The 25,631-nt window shown below is 45.3% G+C and overlaps 1 protein-coding gene across 1 annotated transcript in view; it reads right to left on the reverse strand.

Moving 5' to 3' along the window:
• Positions 1 to 24,755, reverse strand: part of ptchd4 (patched domain containing 4) — a 41,018-nt gene extending 16,263 nt beyond the window's left edge. The window contains exons 1-2 of the mRNA XM_015975533.3: positions 24,019 to 24,755; positions 10,417 to 10,912 (exon numbers count right to left, since the gene is read on the reverse strand). Coding sequence (XP_015831019.3) covers positions 10,417 to 10,912; positions 24,019 to 24,618 — 1,096 coding nt within the window. The 5' untranslated portion in view covers positions 24,619 to 24,755. The remainder of the gene's footprint in view (positions 1 to 10,416; positions 10,913 to 24,018) is intronic.
• Positions 24,756 to 25,631: the final 876 nt, after the last annotated feature.

The raw sequence follows: 25,631 nt of genomic DNA on the forward strand, positions 1-25,631 counted from the left end.
GTGTGTGTGTGTGTGTGTGTGTGTGTGTGTGTGTGTGTGTGTGTGTGTGTGTGTGTGTGTGTGTGTGTGTGTGTGTGTGTGTGTGTGTGTGTGTGTGTGTGTGTGTGTGTGTGTGTGTGTAAAGCTGCGTACATTAAATATGTTTCAATCATTAATTTCAAAAATAAACAGCTCAAAGTGAAAGTGTGTATTTTCCCTGGTGATAGTGGGCGGTAAATACCTGAATCACTGCAAGCATTATTATTAGGGATGTAAGAAAATATCGATATGGCAATATATCGTGATATTTTTTCCTGCGATTATTACATCGATATTCAAAAGCCGTGTATCTAATTCTTGAAAGAATTTACATGCAAACATTTGTGTATTTTCTTTTCATTTTGTGCAATTCATTCGCCACCCGCTAGTTGGCAGCAGTGTGCAACGGGTTTTGTTTCCACCATTGAAATGTAAATCCCTCCATCATGGTTCATATACCTCATGTTAAACATGTTACGTATCAGTTTGGACTGTTTATTGAACATTCTTACAATAAATTCAGTAAAAAAAAATTGCTTGTAACGTCTGACTGAATGTATCGCAATATATCGTGACACATCGTATCATCTCCCCTGTATCGTGATATGTATCGTATCGCCAGAATTTCAACAATACACATCCCTGATTATTATTGTGTTCAAGTAAGACCTCACCAACGGATGACCATTAGGGTCAAAAATCCTTGTAAGTGCAACCTCCAGCAAAATAACAAGAACATCAGATTCTCTTTCGTCACGGGCAGCGAGTGAAGAAGTAAAGCAAACATGTTTATTATTGGTGAAAGTTTTGTAATAATTTTTTACAAATCAGTAAATGTGTTTTGTCCTCACGTAGAGGAAACATGTGTTGCACTCTTAAAATAGACAGGACTCCGTTTTCTGTTTGGCTACTTTATTTGCCCCACGCTGCATTGATTTTTTGGGCTTGTTCTCTCTGGAGCAGCGGGCACGAACCGACACCATTAAGCTTGGTTTATGCTTGACGCATTCACTTTCCGTGCGGTGATGCGGCTCGCGGATGGAACGCGCTTCACAACTCGCAGCGTTTATGGTTCATGCGGCTCGTCTCTGCGGTGAGCCAATATTCTCCCAAACTGTAGGGGGCAGCATGGAGCTCTACAGCATGCATCCAACACTACACCATAGAAGAAGTAGAAATTACTGTTTACAACATGGCATTCCAGCATTTTTAACAGCGTCCTCGTCTTTTCCGACAGTGCGAGCTATTTCTCTCCAAGAATTATTAACAACATGTTGATCACGGTGATCTCTGAGAGCTGAATCATACAAATGTCTGTATTTACCAACCTCTGCCATACTAGTTCTTGCCGGTCCGCCATGTTTTTCCACGTCCGTCCGTCCGCGTGGTTAAAAATTTTCCGAGGTGCGCGTTGCGGAAATCTTGGGCCGTGCGGAGACGCGGTGGAAGGGCGTGGTTGTTAAAATGACGCAAAATGACGCAACTTTTCCGCTCGGAGCCGTGCGGACCTCGCAGACGCGTCAAGCATAAACCAACCTGTACACACCAGCTACTTAGAACCTCTCTCGTGACGTAGCATCACCTTTTTTAGTCACTTCTGTGCCTGAACAAAAATAACTAAAGTTGCTTTCAATAATTGAACTTCATCAGAAAATATAAATGTATAAAATAAAAAAAAGATAACCGGAACTGCGCTGCTCTGGGTGGCTGCAAGTTGGAGTAGCTCTGTTGACTATATGTAAGTTTTGCCTTTTCTTGGGCATTTGTTCTTCTAGTTTCTCAGGAAAAACTGTATTATTTTGGACACTTTACTTTTCTGTTTCTGGTGCTGTGAAGCTTGGAGGATTTTTACTGCTATTCTTTTTAGCTTTTTTCACTTTTTGACTATTTGTTATGATGCGTAACCATGGCAACAAGCTGGTTTACAATCTGGAGCAGCTGATTAACATTGGAAAGGCTGCAATAATACCTCATTTGAAGCCACAAATCCCAAATGAGCTAACACGCAAGAAGCGTGGGTGCAGAGCGGGAGCAAAACGGAGACAGAGAAAGAAGAAATTCAAACCATCTCTTCCATCGATCATAATGGGCAATGTGAGAAGTGATAAGTCGCTTTGGACAAAAGCGTCTGCTAAATACATAAACATAAACATAAATATAAAATATCCACCCTGCTTGGTCTTTATTGTATTCATCAGAAGATTCTAGGAGTTTTGCTTTATTAAGTAATTGTACACACTTCGTTTTGATACGGGAAAGAGTCAGGTTTATAAAAGTAAGAATTTATTTGATAAACAATTAATTAATTAATTTAAATAGAATATCACAGCTTATTGGTCATAAGTAGAGGTAATATATATCTTGAGCTCTTAAAGCACTCAATTTGCCAACGCTACAACTACAATAACTAAAATATTTCCAGGGAGCAACACATGGCATCCAATATGCCGTCGCCCAGAGACTTAAACTGCTCCCATGTACTTTAGACCTGATTTTTATGGTTATATGTTAAGAAGCTGCTGATATTTTTCAACAACTTGGCATTTTTCTTTCTGAGTGCTCCTTTTCTGTGGCCGTCTCCAAGTTTAGGTCTTCCACTACCTCCCTTACCCATGGTGTCCCACAAGGTTCTGTGCTGGGGCCTCTCTTCTTCCTCCTCTATCTGCTTCCTCTTCAGCACATCCTGAGCTCCTTCAAAGGAATCTCCTACCATCTTTATGCAGATGACCTCCAGCTGTACATCTCCTTTAAGTCCCATGAGATGTCTAAGCTGCAGCTGTTACACACCTGCTTAGACTCTATCAAAACCTGGATGGTGGGAGCTTTCTTCAGCTGAATGAAGATAAGACTGAGATCCTCATCTGTGCCCCAGACAAGCTGGTTCCCAAAGTCAGAGACTCTCTTGGTCAGCTTGCTTCTCACACCAAACCTTCCGTCAGGAATCTTGGTGTGACCTTTGACCCAGCTCTCACCCTGGATTCTCATGTCAGTTCTCTTGTTGGCTCTTCCTTCTTCCATCTCAGGAACGTTGCTAAGCTGAGTCCCATTCTGTCCCGCTCTGAACTTGAGACAGTTCTCCACACCTTCATCTCCTCACGCTTAGACTACTGTAACTCTCTTTTCACGTGTCTGAGCAGAACCTCCCTGAACCGTCTACAGGTGGTTCAGAACGCCTGTGCTCGGCTTCTGACCAAGTCCTCCAAACACACCCACATCACCCCGCTTCTCCTCCAGCTTCACTGGCTGCCAGTCAACTTCAGGGTTCATTTCAAGATCCTGGTTCTGGTCTACAGGGCCTTACATGGACAAGCACCATCTTACATTGGTGATCTTCTTAGTCCCTACACCCCCAGCAGGTCCCTGAGGTCCAGTGACCAAAGACCACTGGTTGTGCAGCACCAGGCTAAAGGTCAAAGGTGACAGATCATTTGCTGCTGTGGCCCCCAGACTCTGGAACTCTCTCCCCCTGAGCCTGAGATGAGTGAACTCAGTGGTCTCCTTTAAACTCACCTGTTCAGGCTTTTGTATGACCTTCTTCACCTCTCTCTCTTTATTCTGGAAACAGGAAATTGTACCATGAATAAAAGCAGCTCTTAAATTTAATCATGTATCAAAAAGGCTTCAAATGAAACTGGACTTTTTAGGCCACATCATCAAACAGACAGGAGCTGCCATGTGATCATCATTCCCACTAGGCTTCTCACCAGTGGCAGAGACAGCTGTGGCGCACGACTGGCTGTGAATACTGAGCATCACTATTTACGTCGCTCATGCAGGAAAAAGGAAAAATCATTCTGTTAAAGCTCTCAGCAGAGAGAGGGGAAGCAGCTTGTACATCATGCAGCAGCGTCACAGATGCAGACCGATGTGTCAGAAAACATCTCAGCTTGGACTACCGCAGGTGGAACGCCACACACCTGCACAACGAGATGGTCGCATAAAAGCAGACGCACTGTTTCTGTAGCGGTTACCAGTCATGGTGGAAAACGTAACATGCTGGGTTTTGTTGGAACCCAAACACTGACAGTTGTCACAGAGAATCCTTTAAGAAAGTAGTAGGCGTATACTTCCTGTTTCCCAGGTGTGCTTAGCACCATGTTTGGTGAGGAGAACATGAGTGAGAGGAGTGTGTGATCTTCAGCTGACTTTTGAATCTTATTAGAAGGGACAAAGAATGCCGTTCAGCAGCAATCTAAATCAGATATTTGAATCTCTCAGGAGCATAAGAAAGTTTCTTTTGGCTTCCATTTCTGGTTCTTTTTTAAACACAGATAAGATTTTTCTTTACCTTGCTGACGTTTCGTTTGCGGCTGCAAACTTCTTCAGAGCTGACGCCGATGGTGGCGTCACTTCCTAGCAGGGGACGTTGTCGCCCTCTGCTGCCCGCTCTCCCCTCTCTGACTATGCAGTCCCATGCATGATCCAACGTGTAAACTCCATCGTCCCTGTTCATGGTCCCACATCCACGTCTCCTTATCTCTATGGCTTCTTTTATCCATCTTTTGTATTTCTGTTGTTTGGTGTTTATGATCCTTGTGTCGTCCGAGTCCATTATATGGTTTTCTCTTGTGCAGTGATCTGTTACGGCTGACTTCTTTATTGTGCTTTCTGCTTCTTGTTTTGCTGCTCTTGTGTATTTTCGACTTGTTTCTTTCTCACAAGTACCAGGAACCCAGAAAGACGGATAAACAGAGTAGGAAGTGACGCCACCATCAGCGTCAGCTCTGAAGATGTTTGCAGCCGTGAACGAAACGTCAGAAAGGTAAAGAAAAATCTTATCTGTGTTTAAAAAGAACCAAAAATGTAATTTGAAGACAAACACAGCAAGAATGTGCAAAAGAAGTTTCTTTTGGCTTTCGTCTGTCCCAGGAGCCCTCACACAGGTCATGCGAATCCCCCTAAAGCTTGGTTTATGCTTGACGCGTTTACTTTCCGCGTGGTGATGCGGCTCGCGGATGGAACGCGCTTCACAACTCGCAGCGTTTATGGTTCATGCGGCTCGTCTCTGCGGTGAGCCAATATTCTCCCAAACTGTAGGGGGCAGCATGGAGCTCTACGGCATGCATCCAACACTACACCATAGTAGAAGTAGAAATTACTGTTTACAACATGGCATTCCAGCATTTTTTTAACAGCGTCCTCGTCTTTTCCGACAGTGCGAGCTATTTCTCTCCAAGAATTATTAACAACATGTTGATCACGGTGATCTCTGAGAGCTGAATCATACAAATGTCTGTATTTACCAACCTCTGCCGTACTAGTTCTTGCCAGTCCGCCATGTTTTTCCGCGTCTGACCATCCGCGGGGTTATCAAATTTCCTAAGTGCGCGGTGCGGAAAGTTTGGGACGTGCGGAGGCGCGGTGGAGGGGCGTGGTTGTTAAAATGATGCAATTTCGCCGTGCGGACCTCGCAGACGCGTCACACATAAACCAACCTTAAATCAGCCTTGCTGTGAGAAGAGTGGTTTACCCCTCCCACTTGGCCAGGACATGAATATGCTAATGAGCTGCTTGCTGATTGGTTGGTTTAAACCAGAAGGCCTCGGACACTGGAGACGGCAGATTGGAGGAGGAAGGGCTCCACATTGTGACGTTTTTATGAGGTTTCTAAGAAAATAAGTTTTTCTCTGTTATTTTTAAACTTTCTAATTCACATAAAAAGTAGGTCACACCCAGCTTTGGCTTTTTGGCGTGCTACGTTTTACCACCCAAGCTGTCTTTATTCACAAACAACAAGAAAATGTTGGTTTAGATTCTTTGTCCCCGTTAAAGGGAAATCTGGAGTTCAACCCTACAGTCATCCAACCCAATAGCTGTTATGATTACGAGAAAAACAAAATGAGGCCAGATTAGATATTTTTTATTTAAAAATTATTGAAACAGGTGAAACTGATAAACATTAACATGGTGCAAAAGTCCATTTATGTCAGTAATCCAGCCCAGACTGAGAGACCATCTAAAGCCTCTGCAGGTGTTCTGGATTCATTAGCCAATGAGAGTGCGGCACTTTGAATCTAGAATATTGAACAAGGCTGCACAGTGGTGCAGTGGTTAGCGCTGTTGCCGTGCAGCAATATGGTCCTAGGTTCAAATCCCGACCTGGGGTCTTTCTGCATGGAGTTAGCATGTTCTCCCTGTGCATGCGTGGGTACTCTCCGGGTACTCCAGCTTCCTCCCACAGTCCAAAAACATGACTGTTGGGTTCATTAGTCTCTCTAAATCGTCCTTAGTTATGAGTGTGTGTGTGTGCATGCTTGGTTGTTTGTTCTGTGTGTGTCTGTGATGGACTGGCAATCTGACCAGGGTGTTCCCTGCCTGGATACCTGGAGAAAGCTTGAGGTAAGCACCAGCTGCCCGTGACCCTTGAGGATAAGCGGGTGAAGAAAATGGATGGATGGAACATTAAAACAGCAACTTGTTGACCAAAGTGCTTCTTTAAGATAAAACACAACATGAAAGACCATAAAACTGATGAGGGCAGAGCAGGACATTAGCCAAGGTAGTCGAGTAAATGAATAAAGAAATGTCCAAGAATAAAACAGAAGAACATAAATGAAAATATATTTGAGAATGTAGAAATACATGGACAGTGTCACAGTCTAAAAACCAAGGAATAGAAGTGCATGTTTAAGAGTGATTGGAGGCAGTTCTGATACTGACCAGCAGGCTGTTCCTTATAATAAACCCCACAGGCAATATATACAAAGGAAAACAAAAGTGGACCTAGAACTAGGGATGTCTTGTTCCGATACTGATATCGGCCCAAAAACACTGTATCGTAAATTTATTGGACTGCATCAAAACTCTATAATGTTAGCAGTCCGTTCCGCTTTTAATTCCAGTCCAGCAATTCTGTCCAGCAGCGCCCAGATCCAGCGTGCAAAGTCCACGTGATCGGAACAGTGTGTGCTAGCAAAGCAGCGAGGAACAATGTCGGCCATGTGGTCCTACTTTTCTTTAAAGTCTGAAAAAGACAGCTTGGCTCAGCGCAACACTTGTTATGCACCAGTTTCCCGTGGTAGAACAGAACCGGGGAAGATGTATACGTCCAACCTCATCGTGCATTTGAAGCAGGATCCCAAAAAAAACTGTTTTCTGATTGAGTGATATCACTTGGTCAGGCCTTTCATACATTCCACACTATGAAATAGGTAAAAGTATGTGTGATTTGTGCTGATATTGTATTGGATTGATATCAGTATCGGTCAATACTGAAGGCTGCGATATCTGTATCGTATCGGAAGTGAAAAAAGTTTTATCGGGACATCCCTACCAAGAACGGACCCTTGGGCAACACTGCAGGAAAGGAGAGCTACAGAAGAGGAGAATGCACCCATGCTAACAGAGAAGTTTCTGTCGGTGATGTAGGATCTAAACCCACTTAGTGCTGCGCCTAAGATGCCGACCGGTTCCTTCAAGTGTGACACAAGGATTTCCTTACCCATGATGTCAAAGGCTGCAGTCCAATCAGCAGCACAGAGCCCCCGTCTCCCTGGTTAGTAGATCAGCAGCTACATTTGTCTACATTTAAACCCAGACTGATACTTTCCTTCAATGCTATTGTCGTGTGTTTGTGTGTGACCGTAACTTTAGCGAGTCCATGCACTTGTGCTTCATTGACATCTCCTGTCATTTTCACTAATCACACTGACTTGAGAGTTGACTTGTTTGGTGTCATTTTGCGTGTTTTGTGTCTGAATCGGTATTTGATTAGTTTTACGATCAGACTAAACCCAGATGGTCTTTTCCCACGTCCAGGTCTGAACAGCTTCCCACACACGTGAATGCTGCTCTACCTCCCTCCCAATCCTCCTCTCCCTGCTTTTCCACTTTTACCAGCCATCACACATCCAGAGAGAGAAGGAAGCGACGAGCTCGGCTCAACAGTAATTGGCCGACTGGCAAGCGACACGGCAGCAATCCACAGGGGAAGCCGAGAAAAACAGGCAGCTTTATGTTAACGCAGGCCCAAAAGCACGTGGCAGCACCTGGCCCGTGCTCAGCCGCTCTGCTTCGTCGATACAACCACAGGCCAGACGTGCTCTAGTTAGGCTGCTGAGAGGAATCGTGGATTCATTTTACTCTGACGAAACAGATAAAGGGGAATTATGACACACACAGCTCTGGTTCACCATACACATGAAACACATGAACCCAACCTCATGCCCTGCTGATTTAATTCCTTCTACTTTGTTCATCAGGATGTTTGACCAAATTGGCCCATGCATTGTAGATTTCATTAATCTGGCTGAATCTTCTGAATCTGGCTCTGTACCATCTGTTTTCAATCATGCATGTTGATCCTATCCTTAAAAAACAAGTTTGGACTCATCTCAGCCTAAAAATCACAGACCCATCTCTAAAGGACCCTTTATCTCTAAAATACTGGAAAAGGTTGTGGCAGATCAGCTGATTACTTTTCTGGAACTACACAACAGTTTAGATGAATTCCAGTCTGGTTTTGGTGAGAAGCGTTAAACAGAAACAGCTCTGCTTAAAGTTTCCAGTGACATCATGATGGCTGCAGACAACGGGGAGTTCACAGTGTTAGTGTTGTTAGATCTTTCTGCAGCTTTTGACACCGTTGATCACAACACCTTCATTAACAGACTTGGTGACTCGGTGGGGATCTCTGGAACTGTTCTAGACTGGTTTAGATCGTACCTTTCTAACACAAGTTACGGTGTCTGTAGAAACCACATCATGTCAGATTCTACTGATCTGTTCTGTGGGGTACCACAAGGCTCTGTTTTGGGTCCACTAATGTTTCTACTGTACATACACTCTCTTGGCGAGATACTTGATTCTTTTCATAATGTCTCTTATCACCTATATGCAGATGATATTCAACTGTACTGCTCCTTTAAGGATTCTGAGTTCTACAAACTGTCTGAATTACTAGAGTGTCTATCAGCCATCACCAGCTGGCTAGAAGATAACTTCCTTCAGTTGAACTCTGAAAAAACTGAATGTCTGATCATTACCCCTGAGAGCATGGTTCCCCTGATTAGTCTAAAACTTGGTCATTTATCCTCTGCCGTCAAGAGGATTTAATGGGGGGGTGAGCGTCTAGGAGGACCTCAGTTTGGCCTGAACACCATTTGCAGCAACCACTAGCTCTGATAGCATTTCTAGAATAATAATGTAGAGCAGTAATCCTAGAGCTTCGCCATCTCTTTCCTCTCTGAGGCGAATGCAGGAGACAGTGTAGGAGGCTGTTTTCATGTTCATTCTGCAGGTTAAACGTGCGACTGATCGTATTTTATAAATGTACACGGTTCCTTAGTGAACTTAGTCTTCAACGTACGTTCTGAGATCCTGTCGCAGTTCAGCTGGATCAGCACAACACAGGTGGATTTCTCTGGGCAGTGGATTGTTCTGTAGGGCTATCGGTGACCCATCAGAGACTACTCAAACGTAGCTTCCTGTGGAAAATCACTGAGACACAGAAAACATCCAGAAAACCCAAACAAATCCAGTTTTATGCTGCACTGAAGGGTCAACAGGGGGCGCTAGACTCCCATGACAGCTCCTGATTCAGTAAGTAGCGTCGGTCCTGCTGCGTTTCGGTGAGCCCTTCCCAAGAGGAAGGTGGTAACATCTGCTGCTTTTCAGATGGAATCAAAAGCTTAAGCAAGTCCTCTCGGTCTCCCTCCACCTCCTCCCTTCCATCCTTTTTCCTCCAGGCTGTCCTTGTCTGCCTCGTGGTCACAGATATTTACAGGAGGATCTTCTGTAACATCAGTGTTTATGCTTCTTGTGTTGCATCACGGGATTGTGAGACAACAAACAGCCCATTTGGCGTATAATTCAACTTTTTCCCCGTTTGGAGGGTTAAGGGAAGCAGATTATTGCTGTGTGGTTGATTGTTCGGCCCGCGGGAGGCTTGATAAACGTTTCGACAGACACGATTTACTAGAGATGACTCAGTTTGATCACCACTCTGTGGAACTGAGGCTTTCACTCAGAGGAGTCTCTCGGCCCTGTTAAACTTTGATACCAGGAACCGTTTTGACCTCAGCACAAGTCTATGAAATTAAACACAAATATATACTTTAAATTAAAAAATAGTTTTTTTTGTTTTCAGAGTTCAGGATTAAAACAAAATCTTCAGTTTCTGCTTTTCTCTTAAAAAACAAATTCTTCTATTTTATTCTTTTATTAAACATTTAAGTTTTCTTGACCCGAACTTAACATAAAGTCAAATAAAAATACACCAAACAACCCAACACACACTCACACACACACACCTGTCTGTAGCTTCGTGTACAGTGATCTGCCAGCATCCCTGTTGGGACTCTACTAACCTCCTCTCCAAGCATCCTGCTGTGAGTCAGTCTCTGACAGACCCTCACCCAACCACGAACACACAAACCGTCAATCACATCCAGTACTCACCCATGGCAAAGAACGGGATTCCCAGCAGTGTGGAGTTAAACTTCCCATCTGATATGAAGAAGATCCCTGCTGCCGTCACATTAGCAATGCAGATGGTCAGCACACCCAGCAGGCCGAGGAAAGGCTTCCCTCTCAGGCAGTCCCTCATGGAGCTGGAGATGGTAGCAGCCAGGAGCACCAGGACCAGGCTGACCAGGACCTCCCCTTTGCCCAGTATGCCAGTCTGGTGGAAGTCCCGCCAAAGGCTGAAGGAAGTGAGGGACTGGATGTGGAGCTTGTCAGTTGCATGTGGAGCTTCAGCCGTGGATAACCTGTTCACCAGAGCGCAGAACTCGTTCTCCCAGCGCTCTGCAATGGTGTCCTGCACCACCGGTCCATGATGACGGAGGTAGTAGGTGATCTGCACAGCGCGGGCAAACTTGACCTGCTGGTCACGGCTGTTGGGCGAGAAGGACACGCCACCCAGCTGATGCCCGATGAAGGACACTCGGCCGTTCTGCAAAAACGTAAGAGAACGCAGATCTTAGACGGAAGGAATGCAAGCGGACCTGTTTTTTCTTACTTTTCCATTCCTGGTTAACTTTATGCATCAAAGTTTTGAATCAAAACAGGTTTTCTAAAACTTCCTGATCTGGGTTAACTCACCGTGCTGGGGCCTGTTAGGTATTTTTATTAAATGTTCATGTTGGTTGGTCTGTGAATCTTTCTTTCTGTGAGATTGAGGAGCTCCTGTGAAATTTGTAATGCCTGAGGCCAGAGAGTCTCTGGAATGTGGTAACCATGGTAACCCTAGGAGATGGGTGTACCTGTAACTTGAGAAGGCCCCGCCTTCTCCATCCTTTGCTGATTAAAGCCACTGGAAACTCTGAAGAAAGGGGGAGTCGCGTGGCATCGAGCTCTGGAGAGGGTTACTGTCATTGGTGGTCTCCCCCTCATTTGGCTAAATCAGTGTAAAATGTCTCCCTTTCGTGATGTGTGTTTATTTCAGGTTCAAGGGTTATTGATAAGTAAAAAATTACCCAACATTTTGGTGGAGAATGCGGGCATGCAGAGCTGGTGAGCTGAGGGCTTTGTCTGGAGCAGAGTGGGGGAGGTTTCTGGTTGGCTCCATGGAAGGGTTTTCAGCGCCCAGCTCTCGCATAACGATTCGGGGTAATGGAAATTACGAATAATCAATCTACTCTCTGTGTGTGTGTGTCATCCTTTGAGGTAATATGGGATAAATGAAAAATTACCTACCAGGGCCTCTTTTATGAAGCTTGCCTTATGCACAGAGACATATATTTGGCTTTAGAGGTGCGGGGAACACAACCGGTATGAGGACTGGGGGGGTCTTTATTTACAAAAAATATATATAAAACTACAGCCTTTCATTCAATGTCAGGAATGCAGAACTGTCAAGTACACAGGTGGACATGCGCACCCCCCACCCCCATGCTTACGCACAAAACTGGGCCTGAAACTTGGGTAGAACAGAGCAAAGAGCCGCAGCGAACGTCGCTTCAGTCGCCATGTTTATGACAAACTCAGCGTTATGGTGTGTGACGTACGCTGCTCAGTGCTGATTGGCTTAGTTGGAACTCTCAGGGGGTGGGGCTATTTCAATAGGAGAGTTCCCAGACTTTCTCTGTGCAGGATTAAAGAGAGGAGGAGTCTGGCAGGCCAGGCTAAGGAACAGTGGCAAAGTCGCTGAGTTGGCAACGCTGCCCCTCACTCTGCCGCTAAGCTACAGACAGCAAATGCTACAGGCTATGCCTGAGCGTGAATACGCATGACATCATCACGGATTACGCTGCCTCTGGAAGGCACTGGGGAAGCAGCACGCTCTTTTTCTGTGATTTTACAGGAGTACAGAAGCAACCACAGTAAAACATTCCAGGGATCGCTGTACAGGACCGGGGCGTTGCAGGAGAATGGACGAGGAAGTCATTTTACATTTCTAAACATGTTCTGGTTGTTCAACTTCCATATGGTCCCTTTAAAGTACGGGTGTGTCGTATCCAAAAAAACACACCAGCACTGTTATCAGTTCATATTTTTCAGCAGACATGTAGTACATCTTTCCAATAGAGAAACATGTTGTTGTTTATTTTTAATCTAAATGTATCCTTTTTTTCTCGTTTTTATTTATTTTCTCAAAAAAAATTTTTATTTTGTTCTCGTGAAGAGCCTCGTGATTTTTATCGTGAAATGCAAAAATTGCGAATAATTTTTCTTCTTCTATTGTAATCATACATTTACACAATTGTAAAATACTCCTTTTTTACTCAGTGCTTAAACTTGAAAGTACATATTTTCATAAAGGGCACTCAAGCCATTGTGCTGCCATCATCTCAAAATTCCCACGCAGCAATGGATTGTGGGTAACACCCTTCGCCAAAGTGCACACTGATGCTGTTGGGGCTTTCCACTGGGTTGAGCTGTACTCCCATATACTTTTATACATACTACATATACTATTGTACTTGCCCATACATACTGTCAAATATTTAATAATGTGGGAACAGGTACGCATAATAGAAAGGTTTTCCTTTTCCAGAGAAATCAGCTCATTGATTCAATGTAAAGTACAACATACCTTTGTGGTACTGTAGTAGAAACGTATACTGTTGCCTTAACCTTGGTTTATGCTTGACGCGTCCGCGAGGTTCGCACGGCTCCGCGCGGAAAAGTTGCGTCATTTTGCGTCATTTTAATAACCGCGTCTCCGCACGGCCCAAACTTTCCGCACCGCGCACCTAGGAAATTTTCCAACCACGCGGACGGTCGGACGCAGAAAAACATGGCGGACTGGCAAGAACTAGTATGGCAGAGGTTGGTAAATACAGACATTTGTATGATTCAGCTCTCAGAGATCACCGTGATCATCATGTTGTTAATAATTCTTGGAGAGAAATAGCTCGCACTGTCGGAAAAGATGAGGACGCTGTTAAAAATGCTGGAATGCCATGTTGTAAACAGTAATTTCTACTTCTACTATGGTGTAGTGTTGGATGCATGCCATAGAGCTCCATGCTGCCCCCTACAGTTTGGGAGAGTACTGGCTCACCACAGAGACAAGCCGCATGAACCATAAACGCTGCGAGTTGTGAAGCGTGTTCCATCTGCGAGCCGCATCACCAAGCGGAAAGTGAATGCGTCAAGCATAAACCACGTTTTATGTACCTTAACTTGGTTTGGAAATGCTGGAGTCAGAATGGAAAGGGTTGGACTTGAAAATGAGGCGCACACTTGCAACCATGAAAATGCGGAAATATAGTATTTCAACAGGAAGGTTGTATACTGAGCAACGTTTATTTTGTGAAGGGTCGTGCCTTCTTCCATTTCATGTGTTTTTGTTAAAGTCACACTGGCCTTAAATTTAGGTCACTATTAACATCCACAAGTAGCAAAAACATGGTTTTCATTCACAGACTTCCTGTTTGGACTCCCATAGCAGCTCTTCTCTGCTTTTATAGCACCGCCGTCTGTTCATGTCTGATCCTTGTGAGTAAACATTATTGTAATCTAATAAATTATAATCTCCATTAAATGACACAACTGCTGCTGATGTGAGTGAGTCTCTTCTAAATATGATGACACCACCACTGTGCTTTTGTGCTAATTATTCATACGCCGATAACGTTCACCTTTTCCAAGCCTCACACAACACGGTTGGCCCTGTTCACTGCACTCGCCGTGTTCTTTGATGTATTTTTAATTTACCTGGCAGCTTATACAGATCACACAACTTCAAATGCAGCAGACAAAGCAGAGGAACAGAAAAATAATTTAAGCATTTTCTCCAAGGAGCAGAACTAAAGTTCAGCTCAGCAAAAAATGCTTTAATGTATAAAGTTTCTCTTTTACAAGAGCAGAAATAAATCCCAGTTGTGGCATCAAAGGCATGGATGAGGTGTGAGAAATCAGGCAATTTAACTAGTACCGACGGCTCATAGGCAGGCGAGGAGGACTCAGGAACATGGAGAGTTTGGGAGGAAGGATGCCGGAGCCTTCACGGAGGAACAACTACTACTGGTGTTGGAGAGACGTGAACTCCAGATTCACCCGTTCTGGTGTTGAAGGCCTACAGCGATGTCTGATTACTGTACAGCTCTGAGCTGCGGTGATCACCAGAACACTGTTTACTTTTTAAATCGATGATTGAATTAGAAAGTTTCTGGAGTTAAAAACGTCCATGTGAAGGTTTTTACTCTCTAGTGAGAAAAATGCACCGAAAGTAGGCGTGGCCTGACAGACCAAGAGTTGGCACTGAGGCAGTGACTGAAAACAGCCCCCGTACGAGCTCTCTGAGCTTCTCCATGGCACAAGTAAGCCCTTATCACACACACACACACACTCAGTCCAATGCCCATTCAACAGGCTTAATCTCAGAACTTGGTGTGTGAACAGTTTTCAGTGCAACCACTTCCTGTGATCCTCAGACTGAACCCCAGGATCAAACTCCCTCTCTCTTTAAACTCTGAGAGCAAATGTTTCTAACTGGCAGGAGGCCGAGGGAGAGGACAGCAGGAGACACAACGTCAAGGACTCCAACACTAAAGCTGACAAGGCTTCAAAAGACATAAACCACTAAGAGCTATCTAAATGGCAAACTAGGGATCTCATCATGTTCAGTGGCGAATTTAAAGGACGCAGAAGCATCTATTGACCATCAGCAGCAGCAGCATGTGCATTCAGCTGCAACGGCATCCCAGAGAAAACTGAGGTCTGTGAATCTGGTGAGAAGACTCTTCAACATAAACATTCATCACAAACTTTAACTAGGATTTAGATCCTCTTACACAACAACTAAAGGGACCTTACACAGCTACAGCCGAGTCACCATGACGGGATCGCCACTGATATTGGGCTTTTCCTGTTTGTTCCCATTTATGTTTGAGAGTTTTCATTCATTTACATTTTAAAATGGTAACTGATCACAGACCCCCAAGGTGCTTCACAACACAGTCATTCACCCACACACATTCACACACTGGCACATTCAGCCAAATATTTGTGTCTCTTTAAAGTGACAGTGTGTATTTTCCCTGGCGATAGGGGGCAGTACATTCCAAAATCATTTGAAGCATGTGTGCTACGCTTGTGTTCGAGTAAGCCCTTACCAACGGATGTCCATTAGGATAAAAAATCTCTGGAAGTGCAACCTCCAGCAAAACAACAAGAACATTAAACTCCCTTTCAACACCGGCAACAAGGTTTTTTTCTGATTCAGGGGACCTGCTGCTGGCATCGTCACTTCCTTTTTTCAGTGTTGCACTCTGTGTAGCTGTTCGGTGTTTGTGGCTCGCTAAAATGGATTAAATTTCTCTGTACTAGGATATGTCTGAGTTATTGTAGCACACAAGCATGCTAAAGCACACATTTTCTATTGTTCCATCTAGCTTTTAGGGAACCATTTCAGTTCGCAGGCAGTTTATTTGGTGTTGAACGGGTTGCTCGCCCAGTTAGCTTAGCCTCAGCACGGCTACGGCTACTTCTGTCTCTGCTTCTCCGTCTCCTATCTCTTGCTCTCTGTGTCGGATGTTTAGTTACTCTGGGAACTGGTAATGGTTGTACCCTTTGTGCAGCAGGACCAGAGTGAAGAGGGTGTGTATGGGGAGCATGAGTGGGTGTCCGGCATGCATTTTTGTAAGTCTCCTACACATCTTTGGGGGCGGATTGGTGGACCCTCACACTCTCTATTGGACGCTCCTATAGAGAAACCTTACATATACAAGCGTAAGTACGCACATGGTGCTCTCATAAGTATAGACTTGGGCATTTTCAACACACGTCTAAAGGCTGTGGTTGGCACTAAATGCACCGTGATTTATTATCGTGTGATTGTTCAGTTAAACGATGTTGATTTTGTATTTCCTCATCAGGTTGACGCAATGATAGCTTGCTCCTGTTGTATTGTTGTGTGTTGTTTTCTCTTTCTGCAGGTCTAGAAGCAGACTCCTGTTCATCATTGATTGTTTATTTTTTTGGACCCCCCCTCCCCCTTTGTCTCTTCCTTTCTCTTTCACCTCTGTCTCTGTGTTAAAAAGCAGTCAAAAAACAATAGCAATAAAGTTTTAAGTATCAGGCGTGACATTAAAAGCAGACGCTTTGATGCTCCACCTGAGAGTAAATCTGTAAGGCTTGTCACCAGCATTCAGACATCAATTCTGTTTGCTTTGCAACCAGACAGGACACAGAAAAAAAAACTGATTTTCCCCGCTCAGTGACGCACCCACCGACAGGCCGACTCTGATCATTGGCAGCTCCATAGTCAGAAGCTTGGCATTAGAGACTTCAGCAACCATAGTTAAATGTTTACCTGGGGCCAGAGCGGGCGACATTAAATCTTATCTGAAACTGCTGGCTAAGGATAAGCGTAAATACAGTAAAGCCCCCTTCAGACAGGCCATGAAAAACGGAAATGTTCCGGAATCTGTCCGTAAGACCTTTCTGTCTGAATACAAACATCCGGATAACTTGTTCCGAAATTTATCCGGACGAAGCCCCTAGTAACAGGTCCGGACTTGTTACGGACAGGGTGGCTGCTTCAGACTGGTGAGGTAAAGTTCCGGACAAGAGGGAGGGGGAGGAGGAGGGGACCGGGGGACGCTGTGCGCACCTAGATGGCCCGCTGTTGTAGCATGCGGCGAACCACGGCAGCTCGCCTCCTACGGTACCGCCTAGACCCGCGACGGAGCGCTTCACACCGCTTCAGTGATTCCTTTAACCATTGAGCTTCATCATCCAGTTCTCTTGTGCGTCTTCGTGTGCGCAGAATTATGCTTAAGCGCCTCGTGATTTTTATCTTGAGAGGCGCTATAGAAATGATATTTTCTTCTTCTTAACATAAGTCCGATTCCCACCCCACCCCCCGCAGCCGTCAGACATCTGGAACTTTTCCCTGCTGTGTGAACTCAGCCGAAAGGACAAGTTCCGGTACAAAAGTGGTGTGTCTGAAAGCACAGTTCCGGTTAAAAACCGGATTGAATTGTCCGCAAATGTTCCAGAATGTCTGTCTGAAAAGGGCTCAAGATTGTTATTCACGCTGGCGGTAAAGACACCCGGTTACGCCAATCGGACGTCACTTACATTAATGTTGCTTCGGTGTGTAAGTTTGCCAAAACAATGTCGGACTCCATAATTTTCTCTGTCCCCCTGCCTGATCGGACCAGTGACGACATGTTTAGCCGCATGCTGTCCTTCAACCGCTGGCTGTCTAGGTGGTGTCCTGAAAACAACGTGGGCTACATTGATAATTGGAAAACTTTGTGCGGAAAACCTGGTCTGATGCAGAGAGACGGCATCCATCCCTCTTTGGATGGAGCAGCTCTTCTTTCTAGGAACATGGCCAGTTTTATTAGTCCTCCATGACAACCCAGGGTCCAGACCAGGAAGCAGAGTCGTAGTTTAACACACCCCTCTGCAGCTTCTGTACTGTTACCCACCCACTACCCCATAGAGACAGTGTCCTGCCCACGGCCAAAACCACAAAGATTAAATATCAGGCTTAATAAAGCAAATCATGGAAATCTCATAAATATTAGAACAAATTCAACTGAGCAGAAAACTAGAAAAATTAAATGTGGGTTATTGAACATTATGTATATTTTTTCCAAGACTTTGTTAGTTAATGACTTGATTTGTGATAATCAGATTTCTTTGCTCTCTCTCACAGAATCCTGGCTGCAGCAAGAGGACTATGTTAGCTTAAACGAGTCAACTCCTTCTAATTATTTAAATCATATTGCTCGAAATACAGGGCGAGGAGGAGGAGTAGCAACCATTTTTCATTCAGACCCATTAATCAATCCCTTACCAGGTAATAGTTACAGTTCTTTTGAACATCTTATTCTTAGTTTTCCTAATCCAGATAGCCGTCGTCGTCGACTTCCTCTGCTTATCCGGGTCTGGGTCGCGGGGACAGCATCCCAACTAGGGAGCTCCAGACCGTCCTCTCCCCGGCCACCTCCACCAGCTCCTCCGGTAGGACCCCAAGGCGTTCCCGGACCGATCAATAGTCTTTCTCCATGGCCTCACCAAACTCCTCCCATGCCCGAGATTTTGCCTCGGCAACTGCCACTGCTGCACCCCGCTTGGCTATCCAGTACCTGTCTGCTGCCTCCGGAGACCCACAGACCAGCCACACCCTGTAAGCCTCCTCCTTCAGCCTCACGGCTCCCCGAACCCCTGGTGTCCACCAGAGGGTACGGGGGTTGCCACCACGACTGGCACCGGCTCCCTTGCGACCACAGCTAGCAACAGCCGCCTCAACAATCGCAGAGTGGAACAAGGCCCACTCGGAGTCAATGTCCCCCACTGCTCTCGGGACGTGGTCAAAGCTCTGCCGGAGGTGGGAGTTGAAGACCGTCTTGACAGGTTCTTCTGCCAGGCGTTCCCAGCAGACCCTCACTATGCGTTTGGGTCTGCCAGGTCTACGCGGCATGTTCCCCTGCCATCTGATCCAAATCACCACCAGGTGGCGATCAGTTGACAGCTCCTCTCTTCACTCGGGTGTCCAAAACATACGGCCGCAGGTCAGATGATACGACTACAAAGTCTATCATCGACCTGCGACCTAGGCTGCCCTGGTACCAAGTGTACCGATGGGCATCCTTATATTCGAACATGGTGTTCGTTATGGCCAAACTGTGGCTTGCACAGAAGTCCAATAACGAAACACCACTCGAGTTCAGATCAGGCGGGCCGTTCTTCCCAATCACACCTTTCCAGGTCAAGCTGTCATTGCCCACGTGAGCATTGAAGTCCCCCAGCAGGACAATAAAGTCCCCTGATGGAGCACTATCTAGCACTCGTCCCAGGGACTCCAAATAGGGTGGGTACTCTGAACTGATATTTGGCCCATAAGCACAAACAACAGTCAGGACCCATTCCCCGACCCGAAGGCGCAGGGAAGCTACCCTCTCGTCCCCCGGGGTAAACCCCAACACACAGGCAGAGAGTCTTGGGGCTAACAAAAAGCCAACCCCAGCCCTCCGCCTCTCACCCGGAGCAACTCCAGCAAAGGAGAGTGTCCAACCCCTCTCAAGGACTTGGGTTCCAGAGCCAATGCTATGTGTCGAGGTGAGTCCGACTATATCTAGCCGGTGCTGCTCAACCTCTGCCACAAGCTCCTGCTCCTTCCCGCCAGCAAGGTGACGTTCCATGTCCCAAAAACCAGTTTTGTTGTCCGGGGATCGGACCGCCAAGACTCCCGCCTCGGTCTGCCACCCGATCCACACTGCACCGGACCCTTCATGTTCCTCCTGCGGGTGGTGGGTCCATAGTTGGATGAGCCCACATATCCGGTTCGGACTGGGCCCGGCCGGGCCCCATGGGCGAAAGCCCGGCCACCAGGCGCTCGCTCACGGGCCCCAACCTCAGGCCTGGATCCAGGGTGGGACCCTGGTAACCTTTCGGGCCGGGTACTCCGACTCTTTGAATTTACATTCATGAAAGATCCTCTGAACCGTTATTTGTCTCACCCTTCACCTAAGACCTTTTTGTCATGGGAGACCCTACCAGGGGCACAAAGTGCCCCAGACAACATAGCTCCTAGGACGATTAGGGCACTTAAACTCCTCCACCATGATAAGGTGACGGTTCTGGCCTAATCCAGATAGCAAAACTGTAAAACCACTCTTGTTTGTAGTTTTATATCATCCACCAGGCCCTTACTCTGAGTTTTTAGATCAGATTTCTGATTTTTTATCTGATTTGGTGCTAAATACTGATAAGGTCATTGTAGTGGGGGATTTTAATATTCATGTGGACATTGAAAATGATAGCCTCAATGTAGCCTTTAGTAATATCTTAGACTCAATTGATTTTACTCAAAGAATACATAGCTCCACCCACTCCTGCATCAACATTAGACCTTGTGCTGACTTATGGCATAGAGTGTGATGAAATAATGATCTTTCCACATTATCCAGTCCTCTCGGACCACTTTCTGATAACCTTTGAGTTTTTTTATAACTGACTTCTCGAGACATGAAAGTAAATTTCACTAAAGAAGGTAATTAAGCACAGGAGGTTGGCTCCCTGGTTTAATTCTCATTTACGAACTTTAAAACAAAACTCTAGAAAATTGGAGAGAACATGTTACTCTACCCACCAGGAGGAGTCCTACTTATCCTGGAAAAATAGTCTTGTGCTTTATAAAAATAAGCATCGACAAGCTAGAACCGCATATTTTTCATCGCTAATTGAGGATAATAAGAATTATCCTAAATTTCTTTTTGGTACAGTTGCCAAACTTACACAGAATCATAGCTCTGAACTATCTATTCCCTTAGCCCTCAGTAGCAATGACTTTATGGGATTTTTCACGAGTAAAATTAATTCTATTAGAAACAAAATCTTTAGCATCCTCCCTAATGCGATTTATTCTTCCTCAGTAAGTGAGGCAGCATCAGAGGTAACTGTAGAACCTCATCTGTGCTTGAACCGTTTTGATCCAGTTGAGTTTTCAGAGTTATCAAAAATATTAGCTTCATCTAAACCTTCAACTTGCATTTTGGATCCAATCCCAACCAAATTATTTAAAGATGCATTTCCTTTGGTTACTGCCCCCATTCTAGATATAATCAATCTATCCTTAGTAAATGGATATGTAGCACAGGATTTTAAGGTTGCTGTAATCAAACCTTTACTTAAGAAGCCTTCTCTGGATCCAGATGACCCAATGAATTATAGACCAATATCTAACCTTCCATTTTTATCCAAAGTCCTGGAGAAAATAGTGGCCATCCAAGTATGTGAGCATTTAAACACTAATGATCTGTTTGAGGAATTTCAGTCTGGTTTTAGAGAGTATCACAGCACTGAAACTGCATTAGTGAGAGTTACAAATGATATCCTCATGGCCTCAGATAAGAATCTTGTCTGTTCTAGTCTTGTTAGATCTCAGTGCTGCCTTTGACACAGTTGATCACAATGTTCTATTAGAAAGACTTGAACATGTTGTAGGGATCAAAGGAATAGCGTTAGGCTGGTTTAAATCCTACCTGTCTGACAGATTTCATTTTGTAAACGTACATGACAAATCTTCATACTCCAGGGTTACTTGTGGAGTACCACAGGGTTCAGTGCTTGGACCAATTATTTTTATTATGTATATATATATATATATATATATATATACTTCCAATTGGTAAAATCATTAGACAGCATAGGGTAAACTTCCACTGTTATGCTGACGATACTCAGTTATATCTATCCATTAACAATTTGAGGAATACAGAGGCAATCCCAGTAAAAATCCCAGGGATCATTCGATAGGACTGGAGCGTTGCAGGAGAATGGATGAGGAAGACATTTTACATTTCTAAACATGTTCTGGTTGTTAAACTTCCTTATGGTCCCTTTAAAAGAATATTTCTGCTATTTTCAAAAATATTTCCACATGAAAACTTTAAATAATTACAACAGCTGAAGAATCCTGAACAGCCTCAGCTCAGAGAACATGAGTTTACATCCTGCAGTACTGATGAGCTAATGGCTGGTGTGGGAGGAGTCAGGACCAGAGCGTATTGCTGCCGTGCCAAACCCCATCGGTCTGGAATCCTGTGGTTAGGTGGAAGAAGACTAATCAGAAGAGAGCATTCATTTTTTCAGATGGACCCACAGCCAGAGAGGATTGCTGCCTTCCTGTGACCTCTGACCTCTGACTTTCTACGTTTTACTCATTTCCATCAGATGTTGTGTTTTAAACACGGAAAAGGGGAGTTATTCTTGTCAGACATTCCCACTGGGAGGGCCAGAAGTGCTAAACTGTGTTTCTCAGATAAACATCGGTGTTAGTTTCACTTTTACTTTGATTTAAAACAAAACTACAAGGAACTCGTCTCCTCTTCCCGCAGTTTGAGTTGTTCCTCTTCAGCAGAGCTGGAAAAAAGTCTAGAAGGTTCTACTTATTGGTAAGTAAAAGTACTAATACTTTTACTCAAGTACAAGTGACTGTCTTAGAATTTACTCAAGTAAAAATAAAAAAGTTGCCTAAATTAAATGTACTTAAAGTTTAAGTTACTCAGTTACTTTTTGACAGCTTGAGGGCGGCCTCTTCTGAGCAGTGCAAAAATACAACAGATATAAATCTCAAAGTATTTTTCCTTCATTTACCCTCTAGACCAGCCTGTAGACCGGCCTGTACCTCTGACATCAACTTTACAGATCGTTATCCTCCAACTGGAATCAGTAGCATTCCTTGCTCTTCCCCTTTAATGACCATTCTGTCAGAAAACACTTTGGTCACTCAGGCGTTACTAGAACTAACCGCGTCACCTCGGCACTTCCGTGTTTAGGTCTAGCTGGCATGCCGCCATCTTCCGCCCTCCTGCCGATGTCTCATTCTGGCCTGTTGATGTCTTTCCACAGCACAAAACTTTTCATTTATTAGACCATTAAATGTATTTTTTACTCGGGTGTGACAATGTGTTGACTGAAAAGGAATCAAAGTAAAAATCCTTTAAAATACACAATTAAAAGTAAATTTACAAACTCAAGAAATGTTTTGAAAAAGTATAAAAACACAAAAAAGAATAAATTACAGTAACTGAAGTAAATGTTACTTCCCACCTCTGCTCACCAGTCAGGTGGTCAAAAAGGTCCAAACTCCTCATCGAGCTGCCTCCAGTCACGTTTTTCTACTTGCTTGTAAACAGCATTTGAAACGCTGTTTATAAGTAAGGCTGGGTCCTTTAACGTCGCCAGCTGGTGTTTATAGATCCTGACAAACAGCCATTGGAGATCAATAAAACAGAAACAGCGTGGTATTCAGTCAGCTGACGTCTCTCCTGGCTTCTGCTCATATGCAATAATAGTTTTAACTTTAACTTCAAGATTCTTCATTTTTAAGTGATCTTATAATATTTTACATATTTTAAAATATGAAAAAAAATACATTTTTGGAACAAAACAACTAAAACTAGCACGGGTGCATCAAACATCATCTGCAGAATCACTGCTTGCTGTGATGCATTCACAAACTTGAGAAATAAGATTTTTAAGCTTCGGATGGGATCTTTGTGATCACCAGATGTTTTGCAACACAACCACATAAAGACATGCATTCCTTTAACAGAGCATTTCATCAGACCGAGCTTGTCCTCCTCTGCATGCTGCCTCAGCTTCTCCAGGCTGGGACTCATGTTTGTGGAGGATTTTCAGGTTCAGACCTCCATCACAAACACCTGATCAGACGCACCGCTGCACATCTGTGCCCCAGCAGCAGCTGCTGCTGACTCCCTCGATCTAGAGAAGCTGCGGGTCTCAGATCAGGGAGAATACACAGCAGCTGCACGGTGGCCATGTCAGGAGAGAGGAAGGGAGACCCTGCAAGCGGGGGGAGGGGGTGGTTAAGAAGCCCAGGATGTCCCTGTGCGTGCGTGCGTGCGTGTGCGTACGTGCGCGCGCGTGCGGTGCAACATGCAGCCACTTGCTCCACCTGCGGCAATAGGGAGGCGGAGCGGTGGGAACCCGTCTGATGGATGCAGCAGTCTGCGACGAACACACACACACACACCGTTCATTCACAAATAATGGCAAGCTCTGACGGTAAGCCTTCACGCGCGTGCGTGAGGCGCGCACGAGCCCGGCATGCATGCAGCGGCTGCTCACCTTTAGCGTGGTGTTGGGGTAGCTCAGGGGCACCTTGTGGAAGCTGCTGTTAGACAGCACAGCCTGCCGGATGTCCTCGAAGATGCTGATGATATCATCCAGCAGGCAGCGCTTGTCCCGGTGGCTCAGCACGCACAGGTGCGCGAACGTGAAATTGAACCCCTTGTAGTTGACGCGCAGGTCCAGCACCTGCTTGTGGACCTCCAGCACCTGGTCGACCAGCTCCAAGATGTTCCCCCCGGACTTGGCCAGCAGGATCAGCCTGCCGTATCTGCCCGGCGTGTGCAGATCCGAGTACAGCTTGTGCTTGGACTGGTCGATGGGGAACAGGCTGTTGGCCAGGCTGCGCTCGATCTTGGCCAGGCTGTGGGTCGGGGCCACCAGCACCTCCAGGTCCCGCTCCGGCTTGAATCGGCTCAGCACGGTGGAACCGAAGATGATGGTGAGCACGGCGGGCACGGTGAGGAAGAAGACGGGGTGCCTGCTGACGAACAGCCCGAGCCAGTAGAAGGAAGCCTTGAGCCCTCTGTGAATCACTTGCCGCAGCATCCTCCACAGAATCCGGCTCGCAGACGCCCCGTCTCCTCCGATGAAGCACATGTGACATCAGACTCCGTTCTCGGCTCAGAACGATCCGTAAGAGAATTACACTAGTCTACAACACGCGCGCGCGCACACACACACATACACACACACACACACAACACCTGGAAAAACAGCAATGCAGCAATCCGCGGCTAGACTGGCGGACGCGCACGGACAGGCGGACGTTCAGGGGCGCATCGTGCGCGTGAGTAGAGCCCATGAGGTCTGATCCGAAGCCATTCCTCTATGTGGGATGTGGAGAGAGCCACCGGTGTCCTCCGCAGCAGCGGCTGCAGTGGCAGTGTCGAGCCGCTGCTGTGCGGCGCGGCGCGCGCGGTGCGGTGCGGTGCGGTGCGCCTCCTGTCGTCCTCCACGCTCACGGCGGTGGCGCCTGAGTTATGGACACGAGGAATCCCGGTGTGTGTGTGTGTGTGTGTGTGTGTGTGTGTGTGTGTGTGTGTGTGTGTGTGTGTGTGTGTGTGTGTGTGTGTGTGTGTGTGTGTGTGTGTGTGTGTGTGTGTGTGTGTGTGTGTGTGTTGTTTTTGACCAGCAGCTCCGGGAATGAGCCAGTGTTGCTTCATGAATGAGGAGACCCCAGCAGCCTCAGGAATCAGCTTCACGAAGAGAAAAGTTTACAGATGAAGAAGTAAGAACTCTCTTTTCACGGTTGTTTTCAAACACTTTCATCTGTGCTTGAAACGTCATTTAGATCCAGCTGGATTCTTGTGGGAAATAAATCAAAACATCTAGAAAAAAAATGAGTGAAACTACACTTTTCTTGTTTAAAATTGTTCCACCGTAACATATAATTGTTCTTTGGACCAAACAGAAGCATCTAATTCATTTTATACAGCGCCTCCAAGATAAAAATCACAAGGTGCTCCACAAAAACAACATAAAAAAATGAGATTTTAAGAAATATTTTTAAAATATCATAAGAATGTGATAAATTTTTGTTATTTTAAAAATATGAGGAAAGGGAAAGAGGGAAATCGGTGGATCCCAGGAAAGGCGGAATAAGGGCAGAA

This window comes from Nothobranchius furzeri, chromosome 2 (genome assembly GCF_043380555.1).
Source record: "Nothobranchius furzeri strain GRZ-AD chromosome 2, NfurGRZ-RIMD1, whole genome shotgun sequence".
Taxonomy (NCBI): Eukaryota; Metazoa; Chordata; class Actinopteri; order Cyprinodontiformes; family Nothobranchiidae; genus Nothobranchius; species Nothobranchius furzeri.